Consider the following 22263-nt stretch of genomic DNA (forward strand, 5'->3'; position numbering starts at 1 on the left):
CTTACCATGTTAGTGCATCAATAGACCCAGGTACAGAGCATCAGCACTTGGCAACATCACCAGAAGAGAGTGAGTGGACACTATGTGCCTTCGAATGAAAGCACACACACCCTCCTACAGTCTTGCCGAGTCTGCCAGAGCCTCTGTGCTCAACTACTGATTTGCATAAGGACAGAGGACAGAGGAAATGTGTGGAGATGCCCAAAATCCAGACCATGGAAATGCTCTGAGTCAAGCAGCCCAAGATCTTCAACAAGAAATAAGAATGGGAGGGGAGAGGTGGAAATCACTATATTCAAAGACGTAGAGACATCAAATGTCCACAAGTGGAGAATATTAAACTATGGTAGCAGGGTCTCCCTGGGGGCCTAGGGGTTAAGCCTCAGCACTATCACTGCCATGGCCTGAGTTCCATCCTTGCCAGGGAGCTACCCACATGGCGCAGCAGACCTCTCCTGTACGCCCTCTGCTCTCCTCAGCAGTGTATTTCAGTCAGTCTGCCTGTTCTGCTCCCTGCCCTGTTCTGGTGAATTCTCTCATCCCCCGCACATCTGGACTACACCCCAGTTCTTCTGAAAACAATAGATTAAACTACGGTAGTGACAAGACTGTAATGACATATGAAGAGGTCAAGCAGCCACTGGAAGGAGATTGAGATTAGAATGCAGAGAAGGACCTCCCTGGTGGCACGAGGGGTTAAGGTGCAACCTATGAAGCTATCCATAGCCACTGAAGCATGAGTTCAGTCCCCAGCCAGGGAGATACCCACATGGCGCAGCAGACCTCTCCTGTCTCGCCCGTTGCTCCCCTCAGCAGTGTATTTCAGTCAGTCTGCCTGTTCTGCTCCCCACTCTGTCTCTGGTAAATTCTCTCATGCCACACATGAGAGAGGCCTGTACCCCAGTTCTTATATGCATAAATAAATAAATCTTTAAAAAAAAAAATAGAATGCAGCCATTCAGGCTCCCAGACCTGAATGGTGGTCTAAGAAATGCAACCTTGTAAGAACTCATTACCACAACAGCTATTTTACGTGGCTTTCTATATTTGTTTTTTAATATCTCTGTTCAAATCTAAGAACTAAAAGACTTACAGTGCTGTCATATGGAAGAAATCTGTAAAACAATATATAAACAAAAAGCCAAGCAATGATTTAGAAACTGCTATTTTCTAAAGCCCAGAGCCAGAAGCCTGATCCTCTCTCTTTGTTAAGATGTGACAGGCTTGCTAGCACGGAGAGCCAGTGTTCTCTCCCTGAGTGCTCAGAAGACTTTAAAGAGAATTGCAAGGGGCATGTAATTTAAAATCTATACCCTCCCACCCCCGCCCAGAATTACCCTTAATACTGCCCGGGTCCATTTCACATAGCAGCACATGCTCCTTACCTGGGCAAACACTATTCCAGCATTTGATTCTGTCTGCAGTAGCACAAACGACATTCTGGAAAGACCTTATCACTCAACAGACACCAAAAAGAGATTGGTGAACCACTGGTCCCTCAGAGATCACTATAAACATTTGCCTAAAATGTTTACTTCCTTGATGGCCTGTGGTAAGGAATATTGTTTGGGATTTGGAGAAACTGTTTGCAGTGGAAAATCTTTTTTTTCCACCCAAAATCAGACACCATTCTGGCAATCAGGTGTAATCTCTGGACCATCCGCCAGTCCAAATGCATGCTATCACATCACCTTTTGCATGTTTTGTCATTATTTCCTGTGCAATAAGACCATAAATATTCCCCAAATAGGACCTAGCTTACTCAATTCTTTCCCCAGCACTTGGTGAAGACCAAGGCCAATGCTAAATGTCTGTGTATTGAATAATCAATAACCAATAACCAGTGAGCATTTTCCAGGTACCAAGCACAGGTTACAGCACTCCTCGTATAATCTCATTCCTTTTTGCAACAACTACAGGACGTGGCTATGACTGTCCATCCATTTTACAGATGAAGAAACTGAGGCCCTCGCCCAGATCCCACATTACTAAGATGACTTAGAAAAGGAAAGGCGCCAAAACCCTGGTGGGGGGAATGGCCAGGGTCCTGACAGTTACCATGGTCTGGAAGCAGGAGTGCAGCTGGGTGAGGAACGGCGGCTTCCCAGGCAGGGCCAGCACCCGCTTCTCCACCATCGTACACTCCACATCATCGTCCTGGATCACCACGTCCTTCTTCAGGATCTTCACAGCATAGAGCTCATCTGTGCCTTTTCGCTCTGAGAGCATGACCTGGAAAAGCAGGCAAGCATGTAAGGGTGGGTGGAAGGTCCCAGGAAAGCCTCGGGCAGCTGCTAGTGCTCACTCGAATCCACACCCTGTGTTGACACTGCAACCTCAGATGATGTTTTCCATGGACCTCATACTTTGAATGGCTGTACCCCATCAGTAGAGAATGGTTCCCAGATTGATGACCTAGAAGGGATCCCTTTGGGAACATGTATCAATGCCCAACCAACATGGCCAGAATATAACCCCGATGAGGGCAGGTTTCTGTGACTGTTTGGTTCACTGGTGCAATCCAAGAGTCTGGAAATTGCCCAGAAGATATCAGAAGTTCAATAAATAGCTGTTGAATGAGGGTATGAGTGAATGCCTGCTAAAACTGTATTTGAGGGACTTGTTATCTTATTCATTAAGTTATTTAGTATTCACTCAGAGTCTTCTCGCACTGAGGATATGGTAATAACCAAGCAGATGTATTCTCCAACCTGCACCCCATAGAGGAAGACAGACCTTGGACATTAATTACAGGGATGATTGGTGCAATATATTACCATCCTCTCCTGTTGTTCTGAGGCTTCCTCCCTGTAGCTGTGATTACAATCAGGGCAAGGTAACCAGTATGGCTCATGACACATTATTATTTCCACCAGTTATGACAATGCCAGAGGGAAAAGACACCTGAAGGGACCATTCTCAAGAAACTTCTCTAGGAGTGTAGAAGAGGACCATTTGGCCCAAGGCTTCTGGAAAGGCTGGAGGAAGAAGCAGTCAGACTGAAGGAAATGCACACCACACACATTGAGATATTTTGCAAATAATATCAAAAGCCACTATATTTTTAATCTTATCAATGTGGCAATTAACAGTTTTATGTATTATTTCTCATTTACTTTACACAAGACCCCAGGAGGTAGGTACAGCAAGGACACTACTTTTCAGGAAACTCAGGTTCAGGGAAGGTAAGGAAACTGTCACATGAGCAATTCAGTTAGGGCCAGGACCAGGATCTGAACTCAGGTCTAGCTGACTCCTTCATCTCTGCCTTTAAATGTTCTACTGCTGAGTGTACCTGTTACCCTGGTTTGTTTTATTCTTGGGTTTGGTTAAACACACTCTTTTTGTTTTCCCAATGTATCACCTTTCCTAGTCTTATCTGGGATGTGGCCAGCTGGTTCAATTCATCCATTCATTTACTCATTCATTCATTCTTTCATTCAGTAGACATCAACTAGGCTATGCCAGGCACTGAGTCAGGCACTGGGGGAGGCAGAATGACAAGGTTGCTGCCCTCATTATTTATGACAGCATAAATAATGACAATGCCCATTGCAATTAAACCTCTGACACAGAAATGCACTGTGCTCCAGAAATGTTTCCCTGGGGACTTCACTTGATTTGATGGGTCAGCAGAAGGTGCTCTGGAAAAGTGGCAGTGAAGCTGGGACTGGAATATCAGCAGGACCAGTGAGGCAGAGATGGGGGTGGCACATTTGGAGCACAGGTAAGAGCATGTGCTACCTTAGAATTACCTGGTTTACCTGGATCCACATATTTGGCCTAGTAGTCCTGCAAGAAGCGAGTATTCAAGCTCTAGAACTCAAATTCCAGACCCCACTCCCGGCCCTCTGACATGCAGCAAACAATGGTCTCTGCAGAATCCGAGGATCCAGCAAACAGTACAGCACGGGCCAGTACGAGGGAGGAGGCTGGCTGGGGACAGATTAGGGTAACCTCTCAGCTTCCTCCCTGCACTACAGTTGGCCCAGGTAGCGAGGCTACTGCTGCTGGCCCAATTTCACACGGAGGGAACCAGGACTTAGAGAAGTGTCTTGTCCAAAGTCACTCCACTCAGAAGTATCACTGCCTAGGACTCCCAGGTCCTAAATCCACTCTTAACTAAGCACCGGCTGACTCTGAGCCCTAAGCTCCATGACTTCCCCTGTCAGGCTGCTAATTGCTTCAGGGGGTTGTCACATTCGGCTCCAGAACCCAGCCCTGTTCCACCTCTTCCTACCCAACCGCCCAGTGAGGGTTGGGATCCTGCAGGCTAAAGTCATTTCCTTTCTCCATTTCTCATATAGTCATTAACAAACCACTCATTCAATTTGTGAGATGAGCTTGGTCTGCACTGCAGTCACGATCCCAGTTCATCCATCCACAAGCTTTGTGGGGACCCCGTGTGGGGGCAGGATGCTAGGCAATGGTGATGCCCACACACAGGACTGACACGTCCCTGCTTCCAAGCATGGAGGGGCCTGACAAGCTCTTATCTCCTCTACACCTGAAGCATCAGCATGGAGAGAAAAATGGCAGAAAAATAGCCACCACCCTGGCACTGGTTCTAAATGATTCCTTTAAGGGGAAATGAACTTTTATTAATCGTCTCCTGAGTTTCTGGAGCTGCCACTGCGTTGATATCAACATGGAGGGCGTGGGCTGTTTGTTCAGCTGTCCCTCCCTCTCCAGGGGGAGGATTCCAAACAGATTGAAAGGATGTGCTGAAGTGATGTTCTTATCAAATTCCAAGCCACATCTGTTACCAAGCATCTGGGAGAGATGTGATAAATGGCAGCACTCAAGTGACAGCAGAAAAAAATGAAAGAAAGTAGCCTGGGGGCTCCCGGCTAAAAAGTTTGTTGTGATGAACTTTACTGGTGAATCCAAATGGTGAAAGGGACCTACAATTGGATCCCTGACAGTGCAGAGTCCTGGTTAGGGCACAGATTTTCGAGTTAGAAGACCTGGTGCGTGTCCAAGCTCCACCACATACTAGCTACAAGGCCTCGGGAGAGCCACTAAGCTCTGAGCCTTCATTTCCTTCTCTCTGGAATCTAGACACCAACATAATAAGAGAACTTTGTGGAATAGGGTAGAAAGTACATGCCTTAACTCAGCAGTGTATTGGGCAAATACCAGGCGGTTGCACTGCTTTCTCGGGGCTGGTGTAACAAAGAACCAGAAACTGGGTGGCTTCAAGCAGCAGGAATTTATTATTTCTTTGGTCTGGGGGCTGGAAGTCCGAAATCAAGGTGTTGGCTGAGCTGGTTCTCTCTAGAGGCTCCAAGGGAGAATCTGTTGCCAACTTCCCCCAGTTTCTGGGGGTGCCAGCCACCTGCAGCACTCCTTGGAGGATAGACACATCACTCTAATCGCTCCCTCTGTCTTCACATGGTGTCCATTCCTGGGCCTCTTTCTGTGTCTGTGTTCAAATCTCCTCTTATAGACACCAGTCACTGGTCCCTGACCCCATTTGACCCCCTCTTAACCTGACTACCTCTGCAAAGACCCAAGACCAAGTAACACTGCATTCACAGGTAACTACCACAATAGACACCATGAGCGACCCACCAAGGGGACTGCTGTGATCTCTGCAAGCCAGCACCAACCCCCAGTTGACAGCTTGCTCAAAGGACTTCCCAGAGGGAGCCGTGGGTCCATCTGCTCCCTGATAAGAGAGGGCAGAGACAGGGACCGAAGATGCTGTTCCCACTTCCCCAACTTCAACAGACACCTGCCAAAGGCCCAAAGCCAAACTGAGTGCCCCCCAATTCCTCTCTCTTCCACCCCCCACCCAATGCATTAACAAGGTTCATCAGCTCTACATTCACCTCCCTCCTGGTCCGCCACCACCATCTCCAGCCCAGTCTTGTGCAGTTGCCTACTAATAGACTCTCTGCCTCCACTCACTCTGTTCTCCACACAACCCAGGATTCATTTACAAAGTCAGGAGTGCTCGTGTCACTCAACCTGCCTAGAAGCTTCCCTGCCCCTCCACTCTGCTCAGCAGTTAGCTCGCTCCTCTCCCTTGACGTGGCCTCCTTGCAGTCCCCCTGACCACCATTTCTCCAGCCGCAGCCTCCTTTGTCAGTTCCGCACCCCCTTCCTCTGCTCTGTTTTCCTTCACAGCATTAATCTCACCGGCATTTTTTTTTTAATGCAGCAACTTTGGCTTTGTCTGCAACCACAAAGGCCCACCCAGAGGTTCCTCCCAGGTTCTATCCTGCCATCTCTTCATTCACCCTTTTAGCTTTGAGGTTCCTGTGCCCACAGGGCATGTCCTTGGGAGTGCCTGTTAGCATTTGCACTTTGCCCCTACTGCAAGGAAAGTTTGGGGAGAAAGACACGGACTGAGCAGGGAGAGAGTTCTAGGAGGCCTTCTCCCAGTCATCCCTATCGACACTAAAATGACTTCCTGTGTGCATGCTTCTGCCTTTCATAAAACAGTCACAGGAAGCCTGCAACCAGGGCTTCTGACCAGGCCCTGAGCAGAGGACTTTGCTCTGTCCCAGCTACAGGGTTTCAGTAAAGACGAAGGGAGAAGGAAATTGTATACTCTGGAATTAACCATCACCTGGCATTTTTTGACCTCTGCTTGGTTATTTTCTTCCCTCACTAGAATGTAAGCTCTAGTGAGCTTGCTCACTGCCAGAGTCCCACCATCCAGCATGGAGAAGACACTCAATACTTGTCAAATGAATGAATGAAAAGATCTGGGCAAGAAAGTAACTATAAAAAACCTCAAAGCCTTTAGATTGCTTAAGATCTTCAGTTACTTAGGTCTCAGCACTGTTTAATTTATACATGGCGATTACCAATCCCATCGCAAAGAATTTGAGGTTGCAATCAGGATTATATTACAAAAAGAAGCAGATGTTATGACATGTAAATTATACTTCAATAAAAGTACTTACAATGATTCTAAATCATGTAGTAAACGTGTGTGTTCATCTTTTCTCTCTCTTTCTCCCCTCCTTGGAGGCCAAAACAAGCAGAGATTCACCAAGCATAACAAACATTCCTATTTTCTATAATGAAAATAATTTCTGAGATGGAAATAAACTTACCCTGGGACTTAGGTCTAAAACCGAACACGCAGTGCAGTGACGGGTGATGTTCTTAATAACATCCCTACAGCAGGGTCAGAAGAGGAGGAGGAGAAGGAGCAGGGTGAGCAAATCATCGTGCCCTGCCGGAGCCTGCAAGCTTCACTAACACAAATGGCTGGGGAACAGATTCCAACTTGATGAACTCAGATGGTGGAGAGAGAGAGAGGGAGCGACAGGGAGAGAAGGAGCAGGAGCGGGGCAGAGGGAAAGGGAGAGAAAAGTGGGGAGCGCTAGGTCCCCAAACACTCATTTGGGAGGAGAGGATCTGCAGGGTGCAGTGAGCTGAGGCAGGCACAGGAGAGGCACAAGATATGAGTGAAAGCCTGTGTGTGCACTGCAGGTCTCCAGGGGACCCCAGCCCCACGCCTCCTTTCCTCTCCCCTCAACACTAGGGAGCAGGCTTTGGACAAGGCTGGGTCAGGTCTGGGGTGCTCATCTGCTGTGAGGCCTGTATCCCCCTCTATGTCAGGATGCCACCTCTTTGAGTAGACCCTGCTCTCTGAGGCTTTCTCCTGTCAGGTTCTCCACCCCCGGCCCTTCTGAAGACCTGCAGAGCCGACCTCAGATCAGCTCCTTGAAGTTTCAAGGCAAACACAACCTCCGCCCTTCACCCATTCTCTCCTTGGGTTTGCCTTGCCTGCTTGTTTCCTCAGGCTGCCCATTAGAATTCCCTGCGGAGCTTTTAGAAGCTGGTGCTTGGGCCACACTCCAGATCAATTAAATCAGAATCTTCTAAATATTTGGGGACTTCTTGTGCCAGGCCTGGCCTCCCCTGGGGGTGGGGGTGGGGTAGGGAGCTGGCCAGAGGCCACGAGGATGGTGTAGTGATCAGGGGCCGGCACTGGCTAAACAACCCTGCTTGCTCCTCCAAGGGCATTCACCCACGCACGAGTAGGATTTGGGGATAAATTTGGCTGGGTTACAAAATGAAGGTTAGCTTCAACAGCCTCGTCTTTACAACAAATGGCAGGCAGCCTGACAAACTCTTAATGTAAGAATGAGGTCATGACACCAACAGAGTCTGATGGGTTAGAGAGAAGTTTCTATCAAATCAGAATTGTAAAATCACAGTAGGTGCAAGTTCACTTCGGGATTCGTGAGTTCAAATCCTGACTCTATCATGCACTTGCTGTGTGATGCCAGGCAAGTTACTCAGCTTCTCTGGGCCTCAGCTCCCTCATCCATCAGAAGGACAAAATGATCGTCCCACCCTCCCAGGGCTATTGAGAGAGGAAGTGACATGCAGGGAACGCTCAGTGGCCAGCACAGAGCAAGCCATATTGTTGAAGTGAAAGCATAATTACGGAGAACAGGAGGGAAGTCCCAGCTCTTTCTGTGGGTGTAGTGCTTCTCTCCCACTTCTCAAGACTGGAGAAAGAGAAAGGCAGAAAATGAGCCACAGCAACAGAGCAAAATGTCCATGACATCTATGTCCCAGGAGATCTTTCCCCAGAGTGCAGAGAAAGGCAAGGTCGTACTGTCCAGCTTGAGAGGTGGTGTGGGCCATGGTCCTCTTGGAGAGGCTGAGAGGAGCCTCCTGAGGGGGGCTATGCGCTCAGCAGACAGACCTTCCCTGTGGAATCAGCAAACCGCCTGTCAACTCATGGGGAAGGGACTACAGACCCCCATTTCCAAGCTCTCAGACTCATTTTCTTGACACACAGATTTGCCAAAGCCCCTTCAGAGAGGGCTGGGGATGAGAAGCTGAGGGCCTGAAGCCACCCCATTTTATAACCGGGGTCCCTGAACAGGGGCAGAGCCACACCAACCCATTCTTACAGCTTGCTGGACGTGGGTCTGGAAGGCAGGAAGTCCATCAGTTCACGGGGTGGTGATGAGGACCAAATGATATGAAACATGAGCTTAACATGTAGAAAGAACACAGCACATGCGTGCATGGTAGCTGGTGAGTTATTACCATGTGAGGCTCTTCCAAGGCCCCTCCCCAAAGGCTCTAATTCTGAGTCTCCAAAGTGATTTCTTATCATTCAAAGTTTGGGTCACATTTTCTTAGTGTCTGTCTCCACACAGAGGTGTGTATCGATTTGTATTTGAAGGTAGTGACACTCATCGACTACGGACTTGTGTGGTTTGGGGGAAGCCAGTGCATTTGCCACTAGCAGCAAACTGGAAGTGAACAGTCTAAAAATGATTTCTGGCTTCTAATCGCTTGTTTGGGAATAGGCAACAGGATAGACTTGCTAATTGAAGGAGTACTTGAGGAAATATTGAAAAGTGATATAGTGGGGAAAAGACAGTAATTGGGAGCTAATAGCGTGAATCTAGATAGGACTGAATCACTCTGCGGGTACAATCGGCTAGACCAAAATAAGAGCAGTGATATTTGGCATGCGGAGCCACTCAGATGATACAACTTGGTAATTTCATGATTTATTATGTAAGGTTTTCTGTATTTAAAATAAAATCTCTTTATATGGTTGCATACTGTATGATTCCAACTATATGACATTCTGAAAAAGGCAAAACCATGGAGACAGTGAAAAGATCAGTGTTGCTAGGGGTAAGGGGGAGGGAGAGAGGAACAGGCAGAGCAGAGGGTTTTTAGGGCCGTGAACACCCATACGATACTATAATGGTGCACAAGCGTCATTAGATATTGGTCCAAACCCATAAAATGGGCAGCACCAAGAGGGAACCCTGGGTGGACTCCAAATGATAATGACGTGTTGGTGTAGCTTTATTGATTGACATGAATGTGTCACTCTATGGGGAATGTCACTAATGGGAGAGGCATGGATCTGTGATGGATAAACTGAGCCTATAGATCAGAAGTCAGGCTGACATGAGTTACTAAGATTTACGTCCTTTAAAATGATGTTGGGGCCTCCCCGGTGGCGCAGCAGGTTGAGCGCAGCGCTGTGAAGCTGTCTGCAGCCTCTGCAGCTTGAGTTCGATTCCCGGCTGGCCAGGGAGATACACATGGCGTGGCAGACCTCTCCTGTCTCGCCCGCTGCTCCCCTCAGCAGTGTTTTTGGTCCATCTGCCTGTTCTGCTACCCGCTCTGTCTCTGGTGAATCCTCTCATCTTCCCACGCCTCTGGCCTGTACCCCAAATCTTGTATAAATAAAAATAAATCTTTAAAAAAAAATAAAATGATGTCGGCTCATAGCCTTAAATGTAATCAAGCTGAAGTTTTGCCCACCCTCACAGAAAGTCACGGACATGCAGAAAGAAGTTTAGAATGCAGATACTATTAGGCTAGTCATCTCTAGCTCCTGTGGACTTGCTATTGTTAAGCAAATACCACTACACCCAGGAAGGAATGACTCAGAGTGACAGGTGACAGGGAGAGGGATGAGAACAAGGAACAGGTTTTCAATCTGAAACCCAGCCCCTGAGTTTTAAATGAAGATGTTTAGTTGGGCTTAATAACAAGTGTTTGATTTTTTGATTGGATGGTAATAAGAAAAGCGAAAGAACTATTTCAAAACTTTGGGTCATATCATTTGTAATTACTGATATCAGTGGAATCGATAGGATAGAATCAATAAGCATTAATTCAAGTTATTGAAGCGGTTCTTTTGGGAACTAAAATCAATGTTGGTGAAAGGTGTGCTTAGTCAATCTTCTTTGAACCATATGTTATATTTGACAAAGCTTGATGGTTAAAAGCAGAGGTTTTTTTTTTGCTGTTTTTAGATAGCGCCCAGGTAAACAAACCTATAATTGATGCCTTTTACCAAAAGAAAATGCAATGCAACCCTTAAGGACCTGTCATTCATTCAACAATTAGACTGCACAAAGGAAACCTATCTCTAGAATCTGATCTGTTCTGTGCACACAAGCCTCCCTCTGTTGGTGTTATAGACAAATAGAGAACAAGGGCTTTCTCCAAGGCAAGTGTGCAACGTGCTAAATGCAGCAGAGGCTATGTGACCTAGTGGTTATGCATCTGGGAGCCAGGCTCGCTGGGTTTGAGCCTGTGTCCACTTCTCATGACTTATAGGTCTCTCATCGTTCTGAGTCTCGTTTCCTCTTCTGTAAAATGGATATAAAAAGAGCACCCAAGGTCACAGTGAGGATTAAATAAGCAATGATAGGAAACATTGAGACAGGTTCTCAATGCCTAAAATAAATGATCAATCTCTGCAGAGTGAGGTCAATACAGGATGTGAAACTGCAATTGGTGGGGAGTGCGGGTTGAAATGAAAGCACAAACCAGTGCCCAGGACTGGCCACGGCTGTAACCTTTAGAACACACAGGTGCATTTCTCCAATTGCTCATCTATCAACTCCCCTAAAACAGCCTCAAACAAGCCTCCCAGCAGGAATCTCACTCCTTCAAGTTCTTGTGTTAACTGATGAACTGAAAATATACGAAACATCACAAAACCATGACTACTGGCTTCTTGTCCCTCCTGGTCAGACCAAAAGAGATTCACAGAAGTGGGGAAAGTAACTTTCCCAGGCCAGGAACAGCTCCAGCGTGCTGACCACAGAAGACTCACCTCTTCCTACCCTGCACTCTGCTACAAAACCCTAGCCCCTTACCCAGAAAATGGAGGTGGTTGCTTGAGGATGCAAGTCTCCCGTCCTCAGCCTATGAGTTTCCTGAGTCACCTTCACTTTGCTAACCCCATATCCCTCGTGATTGGTTTACGAGTAGAGAGCTTTGCTGGTGTCCATATTTGTACATCTAAAATATTTACCCTGGGTGTTGGATGATTATGACCCACAAGTTCCCACTACTATGTTTGTTGTAGAAAGGATTATGATTGATACTGTTAGCAACCAGGGATTCATCTTAACAGGACTGTGAGTTTCTGAAATAGCACATAAAGATTCGATGGAAATGGATGTGCGGAGAGAGGCAGGAGCGATGACAGCACAATAATTGGACCAGAGGCTGTGAATGATCACCTGGGACATGATGTCCATGTTAATAGGCTCTCTGGTCTTTCAAAAAAAGGATTAGATTTAACTTTGTCTTGCTTCCCCCAAAGTGTCAGGCAACGTGTTCAAGACTTAAAGGAAACTGTCACATTGGCCTATGGGCCAGCCAGGACAGTTATTTCCTTCCTTCCCTGAGACAAATGTCCATAGAACTTGTGTTTTTCAGAGTCTGTGTCTGCCCTCCCCTGATGGAAGTCTGGAAAAGGCACCCCTCCCACCCCGGTCATAGCTAATTGGTTCACACGGATCCCAGAGCCGGAGTGGCCCTTTCGATTCTCTTTCCTGGTATTTTAGGATTCTAGAATATTCTAGATCTGAGAATCCAACATTGAGAATTAAGAAATAACATAAGGTTGAGGGAGCTGGTACTGATGCCTATTGACAGAGAGAGATGTTATCAAGAATCAGGGATGGCATGTTGGGAGACCCAACAGGGAGGAATAGTTGTGGTTTCTGGAAGTTTCCTCATTCCAGCTGCCCTTTTCCCCTCGGCTGCTGTAAGACACACAGAAGCATCCCACATTGTTATAAAAAAATATCCCCTTTATTCACTATGGCCACAGGGCAGAGAAATGTAAAACATTATTTCCAAGTATTTCATTTTCTTTGATACGATTAATTTTGTTGGGGAAAATGGATCCTTGCATTTTCTTGTTCTGTAATCTACTATCTTCTGAGGTGAGAATGTAGGGGTGGTGGGAATGCAATGTCACCTCATTGAGGAGAAACTGAGAAGAATGAGGAGAGTAGAGGGGCCTCACAAGGCTGTGGGGAGATGAGTTGGCAAAAATACGCTGCGCTCAGAGTTGCAGATGAAAGATTGGGGGTTGGGGGGAAGGTGCCATAATTGGGAAAGAGCCAGCAAGAAGGCAGGAATCCAAGATCAGACAGCAAATGTCAAAAGGTTCTGCAGCAGAGGATTAAGGGAACAGGTAGCAACGACTTTGAGCTATCTGTGCATCATACGATAAAGGAACTCACCATATGGTGCCGGAAGATAGCAGAGCGGGTCGAAATCAAGGGAAGCGCCTTTGTCTTCAGGTTACATAACCACAGCTAATGTATGTGCGTACATGTGTGCGTGTGAATACACACCACTAATGAGATTAAAATTAGGATACACTCCCACAACAGAAGCTCAGAGACTTTAGAAAAAGCCTTTGTTACTGGTTTGAACTAAACTGCCTTTTAATCTCTTCCTTCTGGAACTCAGCACTGCGCTGGGTCCAGCAGAAAACACTGTCTCTGGAGGCTCACTCTCTGGGTCTTCTCTTGTGCTCAAACCTGAATGCCTACTGATTAAGCACCTCAATGGATTTGGGGGAGACAAGTCAGAAGGTGACTCAAGAGATGGGCTGAGGGGGTTCCCATCCTAGTGACCAGGGCCAATGCCATCCAGCACCTAGGCACAGAGCTGAGGGCCACCTCCTTTTTAGGGGTTCAAGAAAGCATTTTAATTTCTTTTAAAATCACAAGAAAAAAACAAACTTAGGTGAGAGAAAAATATACATATAATATTAAGATATTTGTCTTTATCCCAAGGTAGTCAAAAGATAGAATTTTTAATGTTTTCTTCACAGTGGAAGGAAGAACCCACAAATGTCATTATGCAGTTCTGTAGTGGTCTTGAAACTGCTGTTACAAGATAGACAGACTGGCAGTTTGGTGGAGATGAGTGGACCCCAAAGTAGAGCAGAGTGCTGTTAGAGATAGAAAATGAAAATCAAACCCTGGCACTGCCTCCTACCAGCTGCGTGATCTAGGGGAAGTCCCGCATCCTCTCTGACTTACAAATTCCACACAGGAATAATAGAGTTATTATCAGTAATTACTTTGCAAGGCTGTGGGGGGAATTATTATGAGGTACTACATGTAAATCCACAGCATGGTCTTTGGCAATCAGTATGAGCTCCATAAAAACTGGAGGCAATGAGGATGGAGGGAGCAGAATTGGAAGAGTGGGAATGGATGAGAGAGCTGGGGAGGGTTAGAAGAATTGGAGGTTGAGGGCTGAAAAGGAGCCGGCTGAGGAGTTAGAGCACACGCTACAGTAGCCTCCAAGACCTGAAGGATCCCACCAGGCTGAAGCCTACAAAAGAGGTGAGAATAGCAGAGGCTAAATGAGTGAAACACATTCTCAAGGGCACTTTCAGGCACCCTGCTGATGAGTCACCATTCCAATGTGTATTTGTACTTGGATGGGTGACTGACAGGTATGAAGTGAAGCGGGAAAAGAGAAACTCTAGAACTTTCCATCATGATGGGCATGCGGTCAGTCTAATGGCTGAGGGTCAGAGTAAAACAAAGTATACACACTTTGCTGAACATGTAGAGGGAAAATAAGAGAGGGGGAAATGAGAGGGGAGAGTTTATAACCTCCTAGAACATGTTTGCAAAATAGAAGGTGACCCTTGTTGAATTAGAAACACATTGCATGTGTTAAGTAGCAAGCAACCAAGAGCCCAAGGTCACACATATCTAAATCAAATCTGTTCTGTAAAGTACCACTTACTAGTCATGTGATTAATTAACCTGTTATTTCAACTTTCTGCATTTTATTTCCTCATCTGTAAAATGGGGATTACAGTAGCTACATTAGAGAGTAATTGTGAGTCAATATATATGAAGCACTTACAACAAAGCCTGGCACATCACAAGGACTCAAAAATGTTAGATGGCGTCATCATATCTAGAATATACGTTCCACGAGGACTGGGTTTTTCTGTTGTTTACAGTCATTTCCTCTGCACCTAGATGAGTGTTTGGCACATAGTAGATGCTCAATAAATACCTCTTGAATGAATGAATCCTTACTTGTGTTTATTATTATAAAAGTGATGAGTCCTCCCTAACATGGTGTATGTAATCTGATTTGAGTGCCACTTTTCCTCATGCCTGCCCTCTGCTGTTATAAGCAGCCACGAAGCTGGTGCTCAGAACTGGAGATTGAGGAGTTAGGAGGCCACTGATAATATGGGAGACAGGTGTTTCAAATGTTGGTGAGGCCTGCTGTCATGGTGCAAGGGGCTACGGCATGGGTGGGTGAAGAGGAAGTGAAGGCAGCAAGTCTCAAAAGAGCAGTTTGATATTCAGGATAGATGCAATGAGTAAAGGACAGAGGAGGAAGGATCAGATACAGTAAAGATTGTTAAGGATATAGAAAATGTTGAGCATGCTCCTGATCTAAAGGAAAGATCACAGGGCAGGGCAGGTGGAGGGTAGAGAGATCAGAGACTTTCTGTAGCTTCCGGACATGCTCCAAAAATGTAGGAAAAGTCCTCAAGTTCTTAGAAATTCAATGGTAACTGAAGAGCCAAGTTATCATGTGAGTGTAAGGTGTTAAGACAGTTTTTCACAAAATGTGGCACTTGCACCATTGACAATGAAAGGACAAAATTATTTTACTTTTAATAAATTATCTATAAGATATTAAACATGTAACTGGTATATCAATCCTGTGATTTCACTTGTATTATTGCTATCTAAACCCACTGGAAGAAAAATATTTAAGATAATATAAGGGAGATATGTACAGAAAAATTAAGCAGATGCATGAATAACTAATTAGGAAACTTGGCCAAGACTACATTCAACCCCCTGTATGTCTGCATTTTGAGCTTCAGCACCTTGGAGAGTGACACACACTGCTTGGTCTCTAAGAGTGCCTTACTGGAGGAGGTCCCTGTCTAATTCTCAAAGGACTCCTCAGTGACACTCATGCACTAAATGTCACCAACCTCTTGGACATTATTCTAGGAAAGTCAAGTACTAGGAGAGAAGGCTCAATGGTTTTGCTTCCTTTCAGCTTCTGATTTTAGATCATCTTAGATGCCAATAAAGCAACAGTCCTGGATGGGACTTCAAAACTAGACACCCAGTTTTGAAGGACTTTCCACTTTTTTCATTTATTTTCAAAAGCTGCTGACTTCTTCCTACTTGATTTATTTCTGGCTTATGCTATGCTTCAGGAAAAGCAGCACTAACACCTGGTATGTTCCATGATTTGAACATAAGGAAATGTCACCAAGAAGAAGAGTTTGAATTTTGTGTTTGTGGGGCACGAAAAATTGGGATTTCCAAAGGGAAAAGTCAGAAGGTCTTTTGAATCCCCAAGAAAAAATTCCAACCAGGGCTGAAAAGTAGGGAGTGTGGTTAAGACCACAAAAATTCCACCACAATCATTCTCCCAGCCTCCCTTGCACTGAGGTGTGGCCATGTGACTTGTCTCCAATAGCGTGTAGGCAGGAGTGATGGGTGCCACTTCCAAATGAAGGCTTTTAAAAAGCAGCTTGTTCCTCCTCCGTATTCTCTTTTCCCCTCTCCACCTTCTGAATTTAGACAAAAACAAGGTCTTAGGGATTAATGGAGTCATACAAGAAGGAAGGAACTCAGGTCCTTTCATCACTATGTGGAGGGTGTGAGCGAAGGCCAGGAACACCCATCTTGGACTGTTACATGAATGAAAATCAAACTTCTATTGTCTCTGAACCTGTATACATTTGGGAGTTCATTTTCTTTTTACAGCAGTTGAATCCACTGTAATTAATAAATGAGCTCGGGTGCCCTGGCTGCCAAGCCTGACTGGGGGCTGGGGTCAATGCCAGGAAGAGAAGACATTCCGAGATTTTCATTTACTCCCTCCCTCTTTGCATAGTTAACTTGCCCTGTCGATAGAGCCCAGGAGCCATTTCTCATGGCTCCTTCACTGACTTCAGCTAGAGACAACCCCACTCCCGCAGGCACTCACAGCTCATCCCTAACATCCAGGCTGCACTTTACATCTGCCAGAGTGATTTTCTGATTAACATTTACACCCCCACTGGGTTTTAAATTATTCATTTTTCAAAGCTCATAGAACGATACACTTATTTGTGCATTTTTAGATGTAAATTTTTATTTTAAAATTATCAAAAACAAATATTGAATCCTGGTTAAATGATATGCAAGCTGAATAGTTTAGAGATAAAGTGTACCAGTGTCTACAACTTACTTTGAAATACATTTAAAAAATGGGTTGACAGGGAGACAGATAGATGGCTCTGATATGTGATAAAGCAAAACATAGTTAGATGTTAATTCTCAAATCTAGGTACTGGGCACTATGGATGTTCATAATATAATTCTTTCAACTTTTCTGTATTTAAATTTTTTTCCATAATAAATGTTAGGGGGAAAATTCAGTGAGTGTTGGGACCATGATTAAATTGCATAAAGAGAATTATTCTATGTAGAGTTTAATACATATTACTCATCATAATGTTCTGTGATTTGCTTCTATTGTTGTTTGAAATTATGTCATGGACATCTTTCTGTGATGATAGATAAATAGATGAGAGAGAAAGAGACCCCTTCTGTTGAATGTATCTAATTTTCAAACTGTTGAACATTTGGGCTATTTTCCCTTTTTTCTATTACTGATCATTTTCCATGACAGATCTTTGATAGAGATCCTTTTGTGTGGTTGGGTTTATAGGGTGCTGTGCCTGTTTAGATCAACATCCACACAGATTGCACCTGCTTTTATCCACCTTTTCTCCACCCCACCCCCTGTTTGCACAATACCATCCAGAGGCAAGAATAGGCAGTATAAAAGAATAAGAAACTCACCATTCACACTTCCCAGCACAGTTTTTAAAAAAGACTTGGATCATACCAATATGAAGTCCCAGAAGGTAGGCAACATTGGCATTGATTAAATATTTAATGGATGTTAGTTGTGGCAGCACTTTAGGGTGAGAGGAGGAAAGTTTATGATGTAAACACCTGTGCTTGTGCTGTGTCTATACTTTATCATGTATCTGCTGTCCCTGATGCTCTATCAGGTCCACTTATATAATCAAGCTGGACAATCCACAACAACTGCCCGATTTGGAACATAATTCTAATGCCAGTCATCATTCAGCCACCACTGAGGTTCAATTCCTGAGAAAGGTAGTGGTTGGCAAAGTTGAAGACAAAGGTTCAAGAAATCATAGAAAATAGAGTGAGGGGTAAAACTATAAAAAGAAACACTAAACAAATCAGTAAGTGATCCATTTGAATGCGCTGAACTCAATGCCCTTCACACTTACTTTTCTCCCTTGTTTCATTTTCACAGGTCTCAGCAAAATGCTTGTGTCACTCCCTAGTCGTGCTACAAATTATTACAGCTCTTAAGAGCATGTTTTCTAGGCCAGATCGGATACAGTGGACCCAGGGGAAGGGAAGTGTAAACAGAGTAACCCCAAAGGCCCCTCTTTTTGTCTTTGCAAGGGGGGAGAAGCTATTGATGCTGCTGCTGCTCTTCTGTTTAAGGGGAATGATCTGCATGCCCACCAAGACTGTAAGATGATGGAGGAAGGCATTTTAGATACAAAACCACCAGAGTTGAAAACCATTGCTGGCAGAACTAGAGTCATAAAGGATTACTACGTTTCAAAGGATCACAGAGATTTCTGTTATTCTAGTTTGCTTTCATGACACACTGTTGTTTTCATCTGCAATGGATCTGATGCCATATCCCCAGCCTGAAATAGAACTCTCAATTATTATAAGGGTTTCCATGGAAACAGATGATCCATTCTCTCTCATGTTTTCAGGGTTCCCCAATGACCCATTCCCCCAGTTCTCCACCTATCCCCGCCCCAATTCTAACCCCTGCCATAAGGCTCTCCTAAACTCCCATCCCTCAATTATTAAGTGATCAAAAGGTACAGAATTAGGTGTATAGGATGGTATGGTTTTGAGTTAACAAGGATAAGCATAAAAATGCATATTAATATTTGCTGAATTAGCATAGAGGAACTGCAAAGATGCAAATGCGATTAACAAAAATGTTTACACATGAAGAGCTGCAGGAGCAAGGAGGGACAGAATGGGATGGACTTGGATGGGGAGCAGGACTTCTCAATATTTATCCTTTTTTTAAAGATTTATTTATTTATACAAGAACTGGGGTACAGACCAGATGCATGGGAGGGAGAGAGGATTCACCAGAGACAGAGCAGGGAACAGAACAGACAGACTGACGAAATACACTGCTGAGGGGAGCAGCGGGCAAGACAGGAGAGGTCTCCTACACCATGTGGGATTCTCACAGCCGGCCAGGATCAAACCCATGCTGCAGAGGCTGTGGACAGCTTCACAGTGTGCTGCTCAACCGCCTGCACCACCAGGGAGGCCCCTCAATATTTAATATAATTTTATTTTATTTTTTTTTTTTAAAGCACTCTTTTTTTTTTTTTAAGATTTATTTATTTATTTATACAAGCACTGGGTACAGTCAGAAGCGCAGGAGGGTGAGAGAATTCACCAGAGCCAGAGCGGGGAGCAGAGCAGGCAGAAGGACCGAAGTACACTGCTGAGGGGAGCAGCGGGCGGCAGGAGAGGTCTGCGCGCCATGCGGGACCCTCCTCCGGTGGCCCGGGAGCAACCGGGGATCAAACCGGCGCTGCAGAGGCCGCGGGCAGCCTCGCAACCCAGCACTCAACCACTGCGCCACCGGGGAGGCCCAATATTTAATATAATTTTAATCATGAACCACATGAATGCATTGCTTATATTAAAAATATAATTTAATTTTTTAAAACTCCCAACAGCCTCTGCTTATTAGAACCTGCTCTTCATTTGGGCCACTTTCTTTCTTGTCACATGGAAACACCCATCTTTGGAATCTAGTGGTAGTTCTAGCATCTTAAATGCCTTGGCCTCACCCATTTGGTTTCATCCTTTGGCCTCAAAATTCTTTGTTTCCCACACAGGCTAGGACCCTCTTCCTGCCTTGACTTCCCTCTCAATCCTATATGCCAGTTTTATTCATTTGTTCTGTCCCATTTTACTAGGTATCTGCTTAGAAGCAGGCTCCACTGGGTCTGGGAAGAGGGAAGTCACAGCTGGGAAAGAGCGCAACATAATGGAAAGAATGAGTGGTTTGAGCAGTCAGGGAAGGCTTCTCAGAGAGGGTGGCATCCAGGTTGAGATGGGAATTACAAGAAGAAGCCAATGTCACAAAAGCTTTCAGGGAGAAAGTTTTGTATGTTTTAAAAAAAGATCAAGAAACTGCCACAGTGGCCCAAGCATAGAGGATGATGGAGAAGATAAAGAAGTTGTCAAGCAGAGAACAAGAGTCTGGTTAGAAAGAGTGATGTAAGCCCAGGACACAGGGTAGAATTCACTCTGATGTGATGGGACATCATTGGAGGGTCCCAGCGGGGAGTGTTTGACCTAATGTGAGTTTTAAGAAATGACAATAGCTGCCAAATGGAAATGTACTGACAGATAACGAGAGGACCCAGTGGGAACTTGTGCAGCAGTCCCCGTGGTAGACGTGCTTTAGATGAAGGATGCGTGAGTGAAGATGTGGAGAAGTCAGTCAATCCCTGACATGCTTTGGGGAGAATCTGTCCGGACTCACCAATGAGTTATGCATGACAGAGGAAAGGAGAGGGTGAGGAGGTAGCAGAGATAACTCCCAGATTCTTGGGGAAAGCTACAAAGACGGGGAAGAAATTTATATTTTTTGCACACCTGAGTTCATAGTACGAGATTTATACCAGACATATTTGTGGCACACTAAGGGATTAAAAGACACCAAACAACACTAAACAAGACAGGAATACTTATAACACAATCTCAACTTCAGTAAAGCAGCGTCTCCCGGTATCTATAAAAGCATTCAGAATCATTCTACGAGTCCCAGGGTCATCCTTCAACTGTGCTGCTGTTTGAAAGGAACCATTTCCACTCTTGGCTGCAAGAGTGATCTTTCCAAAAGGCAAATATGTTTTACTTCTCTGCTTAAAAACTTTCCATGGCTCCCTACTGCAATGTGAATGCAACCCAAACTCCTCCACATAACTCATTGAGCTTTGCATGATCAGCCTCCTGCCCCTCTCCGCAATCTCACATCCTGCTACCCCCACCCCATTCAAGGCATTTTGGCCCAGACGGTAGGCAGGATGCCCCAAGTTCTTCCCCACGACAGGACCTTTGCATATGCTGTGCTCTCTGACAGCAATGTTCCTTCCCAACTATTTGAATGCATGACCAGGTCCATGCTCTTTCTTCAGGTCTTATCTGATATGTCACCTCCTTAAGAAGAACCCTCTTGATGGTACAGGGCACAGTGCTCTATGACTTTCCTTCACTCGGCATTCATTAGGCACTGTAGTGTGGTCCATTTCCTCTTTCCTCTCTCCCTCACTAGAAAGTAAGTTCTACTGAAACAGCAACTGTGCCTGCCCTGTATGCTGTTCTTCTGAAGTGGGTGCCTCCCCGAGCCATACTGTACCTTGCCAAAGCTGCCTTTCCCCAGCACCATCAGGAAGTTGAAATCGGTCAATTTCATCCGGTCCCTGTTTCCATTGTTGTCAAATTTGGATATGGTGTTGGTCGTCTTTTCTTCCGGAGCCTTGGTCCCCTGAGCAATCTTGGCCCTCTGGAGGGGAAGCACACAGGAAAAAATCATTAGGGCTTGAGGACATCCTTGTAGGAAGGCTCATGGAAGCTGCAGGCTGTTTCCTGACACACATGCTGGAATCTTGGGGAAAAGCAAAGTCAAACATCCACTCTGTGGACTCTAGAATGTGGAGGCCACCCTTGGTGCCTCCATTTCTGTGATGGCTCAGTTCTCATCCAGGGTCTGGCATTTTTAACTCCCAGTGGATCCTAGAATCATCGTGCAAGGCCCAGGGCCTTTGGGGGGACAAGTGCTCTTGCCTTCACCACAGCTCCTAGCATACCCCACGGCCTGCCACCAAGCTCACTCCCCTTTCTTGTTATCTGACCATCTTCTGAGAACATCTGGGGTTGTGACCCCTACACAGTGAGCCTTTGTAGGATAAGAACCCTATTCTATACTCCTGAATATCCCATGATATCCAGTAGCTTTATGCCTCACAAATACACCATCAAAGAGCAAACATGTTTAAATTAAGCTCCAAATTAAAATGATCCTTTATCTCGCTGGCTTGGATATGCCTTTAGGAACAGAAGCACACTAATGGCTGCCTTTTCATGTCTACAATTTAGAGGCTGAGGCCCCAATGCTCAAAGAGAAAGTAAACAGACTGCACTTGTGAATAAAGAGCCCAGCTCCTTCCAGAGGGCAGAGGGGCGAGCGAGACTCAGCAGCCAGGCCCTGGGCTCCATTTCAGATCTTAATGCCTCTCCTGGCTTAAGCCACAGACTCCCTGCCCCCCAGAACTCCACCAGGCACTCCCCACTACCCAGCAGTGAAGACAGAGACCTCGTAGACTAG

General features: G+C 45.4%; 1 protein-coding gene across 2 annotated transcripts in view; it reads right to left on the reverse strand.

Annotated features, from left to right (window-relative positions):
* Nucleotides 1–22263, reverse strand: part of PRKCB (protein kinase C beta) — a gene marked incomplete at both ends in the record, with an annotated part of 248868 nt that overhangs the window by 51451 nt on the left and 175154 nt on the right. For both annotated transcript variants that reach the window (XM_084251362.1, XM_084251361.1), the window contains 2 exons: nt 2059–2232; nt 21295–21441. In XM_084251362.1, coding sequence (XP_084107488.1) covers nt 2059–2232; nt 21295–21441 — 321 coding nt within the window. The remainder of the gene's footprint in view (nt 1–2058; nt 2233–21294; nt 21442–22263) is intronic.

The sequence above is a fragment of the Talpa europaea genome (genome assembly GCF_964194135.1).
Source record: "Talpa europaea genome assembly, chromosome: 12".
NCBI classification, from domain to species: Eukaryota; Metazoa; Chordata; class Mammalia; order Eulipotyphla; family Talpidae; genus Talpa; species Talpa europaea.